Raw genomic sequence first — 12,132 nt, forward strand, 5'->3', positions numbered from 1 at the left:
CAGGGAGCAAGGGAGTTAAGAAGTAGCTGAGACAATGTAGTAGTATTTCCTCACACCCAGATATTACAGTTCATTAGGTTTTCGTTCTTCTGCCTTAAAAAAATAATCCACAAAACACTCACAAATTCTGCAAGCTTTCAGATTATTCTGTTCTGGGATGCTGTAACCACAAGGCTTGCCAGAGATGGGGAACTCACATAGGCTTTTCAGAGGTCTTATTTCGTTGCTGTGTCAGGTTGCCACACAAATTATGGGAATACTTAGTGTTCTGTAGCACCTACTTCTCCCTACTTTAGTTTGCTTTCTCTTGCGAGCAAAGTCAGAAAGGGAAATAATCTTAGGTAGTTCATTGTACCAGTTGATGAAAATTCAACCTCTTTTTTGGAAATGAGATTTAGGCAAGAGGAAATATTTTGAACTAGATCAAAAGAGGGAGGTAAGCACCTAAAAGATGATACTGCAATAGTTATGGTTTAAGGGGAATCTGGAATCCCATCTTAAGCTCTTTAAATACAGATAATGCTGAAAATCTGTCACTCCTGAGCAGGGAATCTCTTATTGTCACTAGGAAGTAGTAGAATCCGTGTCTGCTGTAAATCAAGGTGGTGTTTAGGGCTACAGAGATGTATCTTAGCTCATTTTTATACACATTCTAGCTGCTTGTTTTTGTGGCAGGGTTTTAAACAATAAAATGTTAACACCAAGGAACAGGTGAAGCATTCATCTGGATGAAACTGAAATTCAATTCCTTCCTTTGCTTGGGGGATGTAGATCACATTTCCTGCATCATGCTGAAGTGTTCTAATAATAGGAGTGCTTTTAAAGAGACCTCAGATGAGAGTTGTTGGACATTCATCAACAGCTGCCTCTTATCATTTCAAAGTGGTTAATCATTGTTGTGCTCAGCAGCCTACATATATTCATGCTACTTAGACTTTTGTATCCATGTAAGTGTGTAAAGTATGTTCATGTACAGAGGGAAACTAAATGCAAATGTTGGTTAAAGAGGTTCTTCATTAATGAAACATACAGACTGGGTCACCAAAGAGTGAGAACTTTACCCCTTGTTGGGGCAAGAAGCCAGGTACAGAACATGAAACTTGAGCCAAAACCTCCAAATGTATGCTTTTACATACATATAAAGTAAAACATAATGTATTTCAATGTAGAAAAATGGCACAACTCTCTCCCAAAATGAAATTTAGCCTTTCACTCTGAAACTGATCTGTCTCATCCATCCAAGGAGTTTGAAAGAGAGACTGTCTCTAAAAGGTCTACCGAAACACATTTTCTTTCTAATGTCAACTTCAAGTGTAATACAGACAGAAAAAAAGAGCCCTAGTAGTCACAGTTGATCAACAGACCATAGCAAATCAGCAGGAGGAAAAAAAAGGAACTATTCCACTTTAAGGTAAGAGCAGGGTACAGAGAATTTTAGTGTGGTTGCCTGTTTACTAGTACTGTCTGGTTTGGGAGTTGTGTGTAGATACCTTTATCTGCCTTTTACCTTGACCTGGTTTGAATGAAGAGTAACTAGAAAAGAGCTTTCCTCAAGAGTGTGGCACTCAGAAGCCTTACCAATTACTGAACTCCCCATCACATTCTTCAGTGTTCCCCAAGAGAAAATATGAGTATGTCTCTGTTAAAGCAGCACAGGGACTAGGGTTTTTGAGAAGGAAAGTCTTTGGTGGTCAGTGGTGGTCAGGTAGGGTCCTTGGCATGCAGCAAGACTTAGGGAAGCAGGGTTAAGTCTAGAAGATCACTCCTGAGTTTTGGCTGGTGGCGTAGGGAGCATTTACTGTGAGGGTGGTGAGGCACTGGAATGGGTTGCCCAAGGAGGTGGTAAATGCTCCATCCCTGGCAGTGTTCAAGGCCAGGTTGGACAGAGCCTTGGGTGATAAGGTCTAGAGTGAAGCATCCCTGCCCATGGCAGGGGGGTTGGAACTAGATGATCTTAAGGTCCTTTCCAATCCAATCCATTCTCTTCTTCTGTGATTGTATGGTTCTCTGTTCTTCTACAAAAATTTGGTGCCCAAAAAGATTTTTCAGGATTGTTTAAACCATAAAGAAGCAGCAGGTTCTTGTTTTCTGGTAGTCAGTGTGTTCCCTGGGGAGAGTTATTTGCAATTTTTATCTGATGACTGCTTTGTATGTCAGGAGCCTGTTTATAGGCACCTTCTGAGGACAGTAGCTACTTCTGGGCAATATTTTCATGGCAGTGGGCTCGTATCACCTTCAGCAGGGGAACAGAAGCTGTCTTGTATGCTCTTGATAACTGCTCTGCTTCTTGGCATACCATGTAATTGAGTGAACATTGCCTCCATTTGTCCAGGGGCAGCTGCTTCCACATTTTAGAAGGAGCCCAGCTAAACAGTGCATCAGGAGAGTGCACTCAAGGTGCCTACTGAATAGGATTCCAAATGGACTAATGCTTGATCTCTGGGAATGAAACGTGATGCACAGGTTTATGAATATGCACATAGTACAGTAACACTGAAGGAACTCATGGAGATATACTGAGGACTCAGAAGAGAGTAAGAACAAGAATGGTTTGTCTGGATAATAACTATGATACTGGGAAGCCTTAGCAAGTTTTTAATGCTCTAGGACCCTGAAAAGATTTCTGATTTTCAACTGCAGACTTGAAATTATTTACTCCTTTTTCTTCAATAGCTCTGTTAAATATTACTTCTAAATTCAATCACGTATTTTTTTTTTAAATGTGCTTTTAATCAACATATGTTTAGCAGTGTTCAAAAAACCAAAAGATCAAATGAATCATTGGTGACAAATAATTGTTTTCTTTCTTCCTTGTTCACCATAATCAAACCTGTTCCTTTACCAAGATGGTATTTTCAAAATCAAAGTAATCCTTAAATGTTTTATAGTGACTTTTAGAGAGTAGAATTCACATTTTTTTGACTAACAGTATACATGTCCTTTGTAAAGACGGTAGTCCAGCATTTGTTTTTTCGCAGTAAGGATTTGCGAGGGCCTGGGTCTCAGCTGGTTTCTGCCATCTCGTGGCTACATGGAGTCACTACCTCAATACTTCAAATTCCCACTAATTCTTAGTAACCTATATTCTGAATAACTAAGCAAGATCACAGAATCACAGAGAGTGTTGGCAGGGACGTCTGGATGTCATCTGGTCTGTCCAGGCCCTCTGCTTAAGCAGCAAGTTGCCCTGGACCATGTCCAGACAGCTTCTGAATGTCTCCAAGGAGGGAGATTCCACCAGCTCTCTGGGCAGCCCGTGCCAGTGTTTGGTTACTTGCACAGTGAAAAAGTGTTTCCTGGTGTTCAAAGGGAACCTTCTGTATTTCAGTTTGTCCTTCTGGTCCTGTCACTGGGCACCACTGGGAAGAGCCTGCCTCTGTCCTCTTTGCACTCTCCATTCAGGTATTTATACATATTAACAGATCTCCCCTGAGCCTTTTCTTCTCCAGGATGAACAGCCCCAGCAATTTCAGCCTTTCCTCATAGGAGAGATGGTCCAGTCCCTTGATCATCATGGCCCTCCACTTGGACCCTCTTCAGTATCTCCGTGTCTCTCTTGTACTGCGGAGCCCAGATCTGAACACAGCACTCCAGATGTGGCCTCAGCAATGTTGAGTAGAAGGAAACGATCACCTCCCTTGACCTACCGGCAGTGCTTCTCCTTATGCAGCCCAGGACACAGTCAGCCTTCCTTGCCACAGGTGCGTATCACTGGTTCATGTTCAACTTGGTGTCCACCACAACTCTCAGGTCTTTTTCTGCCGAGCTGCTCTTCAGCTGGACAGCCTTCAGCATGCACTGGTGCATGGGGCTGTTGTTACCCAGGTGCAGGCCTTTGCAGTTTCCCTTGTTGAAATTCATGAGGTACTTGTAGAGAGTAACTCATGAGTACTTTTACAGAGGTTCTATTTAAGAAAGTATGAGATCTGTTGAAGCTTTTCATAGGAAAAACAGAAAAAGCTTTCCACATTCGGACACTTAATAATCTCTCTCTTTTACATGTATTTTACTGGGTGATGGACAGCTAGTTACAGATTATTTTTTGTCATGTAGCTGACTAAAAATACTGGATAAAAGCTATTTGTATATTTTAAAAGTCTCTTTCCTGTTTTTTCTGGTGACCAATAATGCATGGACTTGTTAACCTTAGCCTTTTCTCCGCTTGAAGCAATTACCTTGGGTCTGGCCCTGCAAGGCCTTCTTCCTTATCTTTTAAACCTCTGCCCTCTGACAAAAGTTCTCAGGTGTGTTCAGACTGTCAGACACAGACTGTTACTGCATAAGACTTCTTCCTGTAAAGAAACCAGTCAAAAATTGCATGTGGGTCTTGCAAGTTGCAGGAACATGAGTGGTAGAGAGAATGTCTAGCCACAAGGGAGTTTGTTTTCAAACATCTGAAAGAAGATTCAGAGTGGCCTTCACACTGGTGTTGAGGGAGGAGTTGAATCCCTATGAGGAACTAAAATCACCTGCCCATGTAATGATTGATGACTGTCTTGCTGTTTTCTGTTTATCATCAAGCATTTGACACTTGTTTTGCATCACACCTCCAAAGCATTAAGTGGCTTCCTTCCTGTTAATGCATAATGACTTGATGCCTATTTGATGCTGCATCAAAACAAGTCAGGATTTCAGGTCAGAGTGTTCCAGAATGAGATTATTTTACAGAACAGATGATGATTTAAGGATTAAAAAATCCTTCAATAATCATTTTATCATGACAAGTATGCGATGCCCATTTTTCAGATATGAAGCACATCCAAGTGAAATAGGGAGCTGATCACTCGTGGTTTGTTAACACAGGAGGGACACATCCAAAGCCATATAAGGAAACAATGGGAAAAGCTAAAAATAGAAGGCTAACTTTATAAACATTCACCTTAAAGATCATCTCCCTAGACATAATCTCTGGAAGATACAGGTGTACCTAAAAGTGAGAATCATAAAAAGCTCAATTCTCTGGCTGTCACCAGAGTTATATGCACAAAACTTCAAGTTTATCTGCTAGCATGCAGAATACCCACTGTTCATCAGGTGGTTTATGGCAGCAAAAGTGATAAATGTTTAATGAAATGGGAGAAGGAGCTATGTTTTCCTCAATCAAGCTTTTGAAACAGCATTTAAGGAAGAAGCAGATAGGACAAACACTGCAATGAAGCAAGCTCTGAACAACTTTGTATTTAAACAAGTACATTTTCCTTTTTATTTTATAAGAAGTTTACTGTTGAAAAAATGGTATGTATTAAAGCAAACACATTATACACATAGATTAAACATTAGATGATAGCAAAACCTTACGGAATGAGCACTACTAGTTGCATTGTATAGGGTTTACAATCAAACATATACTTAAAACCCTTCAAGAATTAATGTACTTTTCAAGGTAAATTAGGCACAAAATTTAGCTTGTAACTAGCTCTGCAAGCATCTCACTGGTACAAAGTATTACTAGTGATCAAAAACATAAGCTGACTTTTAAAATAGTTAAAATTTTATTCATACTATGTGCTGAAATAGTACAAATGTATACAACACTCACCTTTGTTAAAAAAGCATCTCTAATAGGGACTATAAAGTAGCATCAAAGGGCTAACGAGGAAATTACCCCTTTAATTGGGCTCAGAATTAGTACAACATAAATGTATGGCTTTGCTTTGTGGGCATATTTGAAATGGAGAAAGTCCTACAAAAGACAGGAATAAACAGGAAGATATTTTAAATGAATATGAGCTACAAGAGCAGTATTTGAAAGCAATGTTGTTAATAAGGAAACTAGCTGGTACCTGACATAGACGCCTCCCTCAGGCTTCTGAATAGGATGCAAGATACAGTGTGAAATTTTAAAGAATGAGAGACTGTCTCACAAAAAAAAAATTAAAAAAGAAATCCAAGGAGCAAAAAATATTCAAGAGATTTGCTGCAAAGTTTTAGCTTAAATGAGGTTTTAGCTTAAACGAGGTTTTAGCTTAAATGAGGTTTTAGGTTAAAAAGAATTACTAATTTGCAAGAAATGAGAAGGCAACAGCAAGTTTGTGTGGACCATAATAATCTTACTTCACATAGGGATCTTCTAAATATCTGTATTAGAAAAGTGTTTGATTAAAATACCAGATTTTCTTTCATCTTCCATTAGCAAAATGTATTGCTGAAAGTTGTCCTTTTTTTGCTTGTTTAAAACAAACCCCATTATGATTGCCACAGAACTACAAGGAACTGCGTACTTTCTAGGGGTGCATTTTTACTGCATCATACAGAAATTGCTTCATAGGTAAAAATAAACATCTTAAAGTCTTCATGATGTTTTTGATTAGCAGAAACATGAAAAGGAATGCACTGAAGCAAGATGATAACAAAGTGTATCATGCAGTATTTTGGCTTAATGCATACAGTGTTTCAAACCAATGATATGACTGGAGGGTGGGGGTTTTAGTCTATTACATTCACATGAAATCATGGAGAATTAAAAATGTATGCAAACTGTGGAAACGTGAAGAGTACTGGGATGCCTAACAAAAGGGTGCCAGATGTGTTATTGTTTCTAGCATGCAGAGCTAACGCTTGAAGGCCTATCACAGCAGTATGAGCTACTGCTAATTTCTAGTTCTTTACATTACTGCTTTGTTCATGCTGGCTGTGGTCTGGTCACGGTCAGCAAGTGCTGTATGGCATTGCAAAGTTAACCCACAATCTCTGCAGGTTCAGTGACCAACTTAGATCCATCCCATGCTGTCTTGAACTGTTCAGGAACCGGAAATTCTTTCTGGTAAGAAACAAAAGCAACAATGGTGGTTAAATAAACAGTGGATACCTCATGAAAACTGGCAGAATACTATTAGTGCTACATGACTGAGAAAGCATTGATAGCTCAGACATGCCAGGATTAGAGAGAAGCTTTCTTCATTACCCTAGGAAGCTATTTTACAATGCCACACAGGAAAAAAGCCTTATTGCTACCCAGTTTCAAATAGCCTCGCTAGGGTACTACTTTGCAATAATCCCTTTCACACCATTATTTCGAACAACTAAGTAAATAAGCCTCAGAAATGACTTTAGATTCCGTCAGTGGCTGGTTTGGAAGACAGTAGGAAGGATTTAGATATGGACATTTAGTGAGGAATCTAATTTTAAGGATGAAAGCAATATTACAATATGGAAGAATAAAATAACACACACACACAAACTATCATTTTAAGTGTTATATACTTTGAAAGATTCAGCATCCCTTGTGGAGTACACAAACAGAAGCAGAACATCTAATAAAATCTCCTTCTATTCCGTGTATTTGGTGAAAGGATGGGAGATGTTGTTGGGTCTTTCTCTGTTCCCAGTAAACAAAAAACAATGTGAAGAGAAGGGTATTATTTTTAATTCAGACCTCAAATAGGTGTTTCCATAGCTAATAAATTCAAATGTTATGGTGATTTGAGTTGAGACTGGTCAAAAGGACTTTTTTTAAGAAATAGGTGAATATACACCCCCTGAAAATCATTCCCTTTTTAGTTATCTGAAGCTGGCATTCAGCTGTCACTTTTGGAAATGCAGAGCGTGAGAATTCTCTGATACGTGTCTTCTTTTATAAAGCTTAAACCCCTTTACCAAACAAAATTCCATCCCAAAAGAGTAAGGAGAAATTTAAATTCTGTCTATGGCAATTCAGTGCAATTTCAACACTGCTCTATTGAGGTAACTAGGAAACTATTACAAGTGTCCTCTGCCTGCATGATCCCTTGCAAGTGTGTGAAGTGACAGAGCAGGACTTTACTAGAACTGCCAGTGGGCATAGTATGAAAATCTTATTAGAACAGAAAAGGAGCCAGGAAAATGCACGTGTTTAAGTGTCTTTTAAGGATGTATGTTAAAAATACTAAGATGTACTACAGAAGCTAGCCATCTACCAACAGCTCTGGAAAAAGAAAAAAGTATATTGTATTATTTAATCTGTAGTAGTATTATATTTATCTTTGTTATCTTAGCATCATCACCTTCAGGTTTGACTGCTCTTGTGTGAAGTGAGTTTCTTTGGGAAATTACCTTTAGATGTCAAAAAAGAAAATTAAATGGACAGGAGATGGAGGCATTAGCTATCAAAATGGAAATAAAGAACATCATGTCTGATCTTTGAAATTTCTTTATGCCCCAGAAAATGAGGAGTTCTTCCTGCACTGATAGCTGAGATAGCTGTACACAGAAATTCAACTGTGTTAGATAATTATTTGGTGATGTGGTATGTGTAGTGTATTAGTCTATTTCCTAGCATTTTAAGCGCTGTTAGCTACCAAGACTGGTGGGGAAGGGGGAGGAAAGCTTTAAAATATCTCACTTACATAATCACCATCTTGGGGGATGAGGATGTTCATTTCAGATGACTTGGCACTCACAATCTCACAATCTAATGATTCCTCACTGAGGTAGATGTGGCAGCCCTCTGTTTTGTTAATAGAAATGGTTGGCACTTTCCCCATCACCTGCAAAACAAAATCTACTTAATATCAAACTTGAAATGCACACAGAGATGCTGTTAATAAAATTCTCATTGCCTGAATCATAGAATCATAGAATAGTTAGGGTTGGAAAGGACCTTAAGATCATCTAGTTCCAACCCCCCTGCCATGGGCAGGGACACCTCACACTAAACCATCTCACCCAAGGCTCTGTCCAACCTGGCCTTGAACACTTCCAGGGATGGACCACTCACAACTTCCTTGGGCAACCCATTCCAGTGCCCCACCACCCTCACAGTAAAGAACTTTGTCCTTATATCCACTCTAAACTTCCCCTGTTTAAGTTTTAACCTGTTACCCCTTGTCCTATCACTACAGTCCCTAATGAAGAGTCCCTCCCCAGCATCCCTATAGGCCCCCTTCAGATACTGGAAGGCTGCTATGAGGTCTCCATGCAGCCTTCTCTTCTCCAGGCTGAACAGCCCCAACTTTCTCAGCCTGTCTTCATACGAGAAGTGCTCCAGCCCCCTGATCATCCTTATGGCCCTCCTCTGGACTTGTTCCAACAGTTCCATGTCCTTTTTATGTTGAGGATACCAGAACTGCACACAATACTCCACGTGAGGTCTCATGAGAGCAGAGTAGAGGGGCAGGATCATCTCCTTTGTCCTGCTGGTCACACTCCTTTTGATGCAGCCCAGGATACGGTTGGCTTTCTGGGTGGCGAGCGCACACTGAAGCTGGCTCATGTTAAGTTCCTCATCGACCAACACCCCCAAGTCCTTCTGTGCAGGGCTGCTCTGAATCTCTTCTCTGCCCAACCTTTAGCTGTGCTTGGAATTGCTTCGACCCAGGTGTAGGCCCTTGTACTTGGCATGGTTAAACTTCATAAGGCTGGCATCAGCCCACCTCACAAGCATGTCCAGGTCCCTCTGGATGGCATTCTTTCCCTCCAGCGTATCAACTGAACCACATAGCTTGGTGTCATCGGCAAATTAATCTGCACACATCTGATCTGTGTGTCAGCTGCCTGCATGATGCTTATATTTCATTTGTTAGACATGGTGAAAATTCTTGGTGGTGGTAACAGATCTATACACAACAGCAAACTTATATACAGCAAGCTTTTAATGTTCCATTTGATGAAAGTGCTTGCCTGATTCTGTCTAATTTCAGTGACACTTTTGTGCTGATGTTTAGGCCGTGTTCACCTTCCTCATCAGTGAGAACTGGTTAAGAAATCAAACATGTCAGCTCCAACCCTGTATGGGCAAATGAAAGATCCCAGCATACAGCAGTATTCAACAAGTGATTTGTAGTATGTTCCAAAGACTTCAAAGCTTTTTCAGGTTTTACAGCATAAAGTAGGAAATGGGTTTTATATCCTTCAGGCAAGCTACAGTTCTGAAAATGTACTGAGATCAATTTAATTAAATCCCTAAAGGTATTTCTTATGTCACTTTAAAAGCAAGCACAAGATTTACCTGAGGGGAAAAAGATACCTTCTCGTTTACAGTTCTATGGATAAAAAGGTTTTTTCATGGCTGACTGCCTAACTGGCTGGTTGTCAGTAATAATTCCTTCCTCTTCTCCTGCCCTCTCTAAGCAGGGAGAGCAACATACTATGGACAATGCATCAAAAAGGCTGAGGTTACTCCAAGCCATAAACCACTAACAGCGTGTGATAGGTATGTACTTGTTAATGAAAAAGTGTCTCACATCATTCAAGGTAAGAATATATTTTCAGTTTCAGTTCCTTACATGTGACAGTAACCAAAGAACAAGTGGTCTGTTCTCTTGCATCTCACCCTGATCCTGATCTATGTAGTGGATCAATGCATCTTAAACTGTCTTGTCTTTAATGGGTTCTCATGTAATTGAGAACAAAAGGAGGGTGTGTTTAAAAAAATTTGCAAACATCTGGCAAGAAATACCATGAAAGTATAATAACAAATGAGAGTAATAAATGAAAGGAGAGCCAAGCAATATGGCACTGAAGTACCTATAGCAAAATCTGTAGGATGAACTTACTGAGATTTGTTGCATTAACTTATCATGCATTTGGAAATTACAAGACCAGGTCTTCAAAATATTGAGAAAATTGAGGTGGTCAGCACTTGTCATACTCAAACCCAACGGAAACTGCCTGCTTCAAGTGGCATACTGCATGTAGCCAGACTCTGCCTTCTTAAGTGGAACTCCACTCTATGGCATAGAAGCTTTATGTAATATTCATAGAACCTGCTAATCAAAAGAACTTGGATTCTTAGGAAAAATATTTCCATTTTATTTGAGTATTAGCAAGCTGTGGTTTCACTATTCATTATATATGAATTTTTCAGCTCTCATGAATAGTTTTAGAGGTAATGATAAAAATAATCTATTTTAAAAAGCACTCAAATAGATGCCTGGGATCTTTAACTAACTGCCTCTGCCATAAGAAGTCATATAGGGATCATGAATAAAACTGCTTATTACAGTTCAGCAGATGATGCACAGCTAGTAGCAACATCAGCCATTTGCATGAGGTTCAAAATATGAAGAAGTATCTTCCCATTGTTCCATGTGGTGGCTGTGATAAGCATTTCTGAAGTATGGAGCAGGACTGTCCACATGTAATGTCATACAGCAGGCACAACCTTTTAAGCAAAAGACCTCACTTTGACGACCAGCAGTTTGATATCATTTAATAAACATCTCATTTCTTTTTCACTTGAAAGAATACATCCTAAAGTCCCCGTTGAGACTAGGTCATGTATCTTGGACACAACCCAGTATTAAAGCATGTATAGACAGACGTTTTTGGAATGGGATGATTGCTCTATTTTGGGTGAGGCAAGTGTCCCCAGTAGGGAGGGCAACGTGTGGATTTAAAATACATGTATCTTCTTTTCATGAGAACCCCATTCTTTTTTCATGAGAACCCCATTCTTCTTTTCATGAGAACCCCAAGGAAGATGATCTTTGATGAAGCTTTGTTTACCAGTTATCAAAGACAAAATCAGTAGAGGTTCATAGCCCATTTGTAGGTAAATGACTACATTTCAGACTCTTGTAATGTGTCACATCACTGGCAGGGGAGATTTTTGAAACCATGGCACCTACTTTTACTTTGTGTCATTTAGTTGCCCTTTGACAGTCTAGCTCAGCATTTCCACTGAGAGAGTAAGAAAAAGAAGTAACCATCGTCTAGTCTTAGAAATCAATTAGCTAACTGCCAGGATTTGTTCCATAAGTACCACTGAACTTTCAAGTATTAGGAATTGTTTAGCGTGCAAGCAAGAAAATTAGGGCCAGAAGTAACAGTTCTTACAGTGTATACAGATCTCTCAGCTTCACTGGAACCAGAAGGGACTGGGCTAAGGGAGGTTTGCTCAGTGAAGGTCAATAGGCATTTTCTGAATAGATCATCAAAATTTAATGCATATAAAGATATATCTGAATGAATCTCTTGTTTTTGTTGTGCTCCCATGAGTTTTTAAAATCTCTTGTAGCTACATGTTGGGCTTTACTTTTTGCCTGCTTGTTCTCTATCTTTGTTTTTTCAAATAGATATTTACCTGAATCTGAATATCCCTGGAGTTGATCACTTCCACGATTCCCACAACGTTGTCAAACACAAGGCCAAACTTTTTACAGTTGTCTAAAATAAAAGCAGTCATAAATAAGAAAGGCAAGATAAAAGCAAATA

General features: G+C 39.5%; 1 protein-coding gene and 1 long non-coding RNA gene across 3 annotated transcripts in view; one reads left to right on the forward strand and one right to left on the reverse strand.

The window, feature by feature from the left end:
• The first annotated feature begins 3,129 nt into the window (after nucleotides 1-3,129).
• Nucleotides 3,130-12,132, forward strand: part of LOC134163251 (uncharacterized) — a 46,330-nt gene continuing 37,327 nt past the window's right edge. Inside the window, exon 1 of the long non-coding RNA XR_009964641.1 lies at nucleotides 3,130-3,402. This is a non-coding gene — a long non-coding RNA (uncharacterized LOC134163251). The remainder of the gene's footprint in view (nucleotides 3,403-12,132) is intronic.
• Nucleotides 5,159-12,132, reverse strand: part of CAP2 (cyclase associated actin cytoskeleton regulatory protein 2) — a 68,365-nt gene continuing 61,391 nt past the window's right edge. For both annotated transcript variants that reach the window (XM_062617945.1, XM_062617947.1), the window contains exons 11-13: nucleotides 12,002-12,084; nucleotides 8,325-8,465; nucleotides 5,159-6,760 (exon numbers count right to left, since the gene is read on the reverse strand). In XM_062617945.1, coding sequence (XP_062473929.1) covers nucleotides 6,677-6,760; nucleotides 8,325-8,465; nucleotides 12,002-12,084 — 308 coding nt within the window. In that variant the 3' untranslated portion in view covers nucleotides 5,159-6,676. The remainder of the gene's footprint in view (nucleotides 6,761-8,324; nucleotides 8,466-12,001; nucleotides 12,085-12,132) is intronic.

The sequence above is a fragment of the Pezoporus occidentalis genome, unplaced genomic scaffold, assembly GCF_034315485.1.
Source record: "Pezoporus occidentalis ecotype Australia unplaced genomic scaffold, CSIRO_AGI_Poc_V1 ctg2, whole genome shotgun sequence".
Taxonomy (NCBI): domain Eukaryota; kingdom Metazoa; phylum Chordata; class Aves; order Psittaciformes; family Psittacidae; genus Pezoporus; species Pezoporus occidentalis.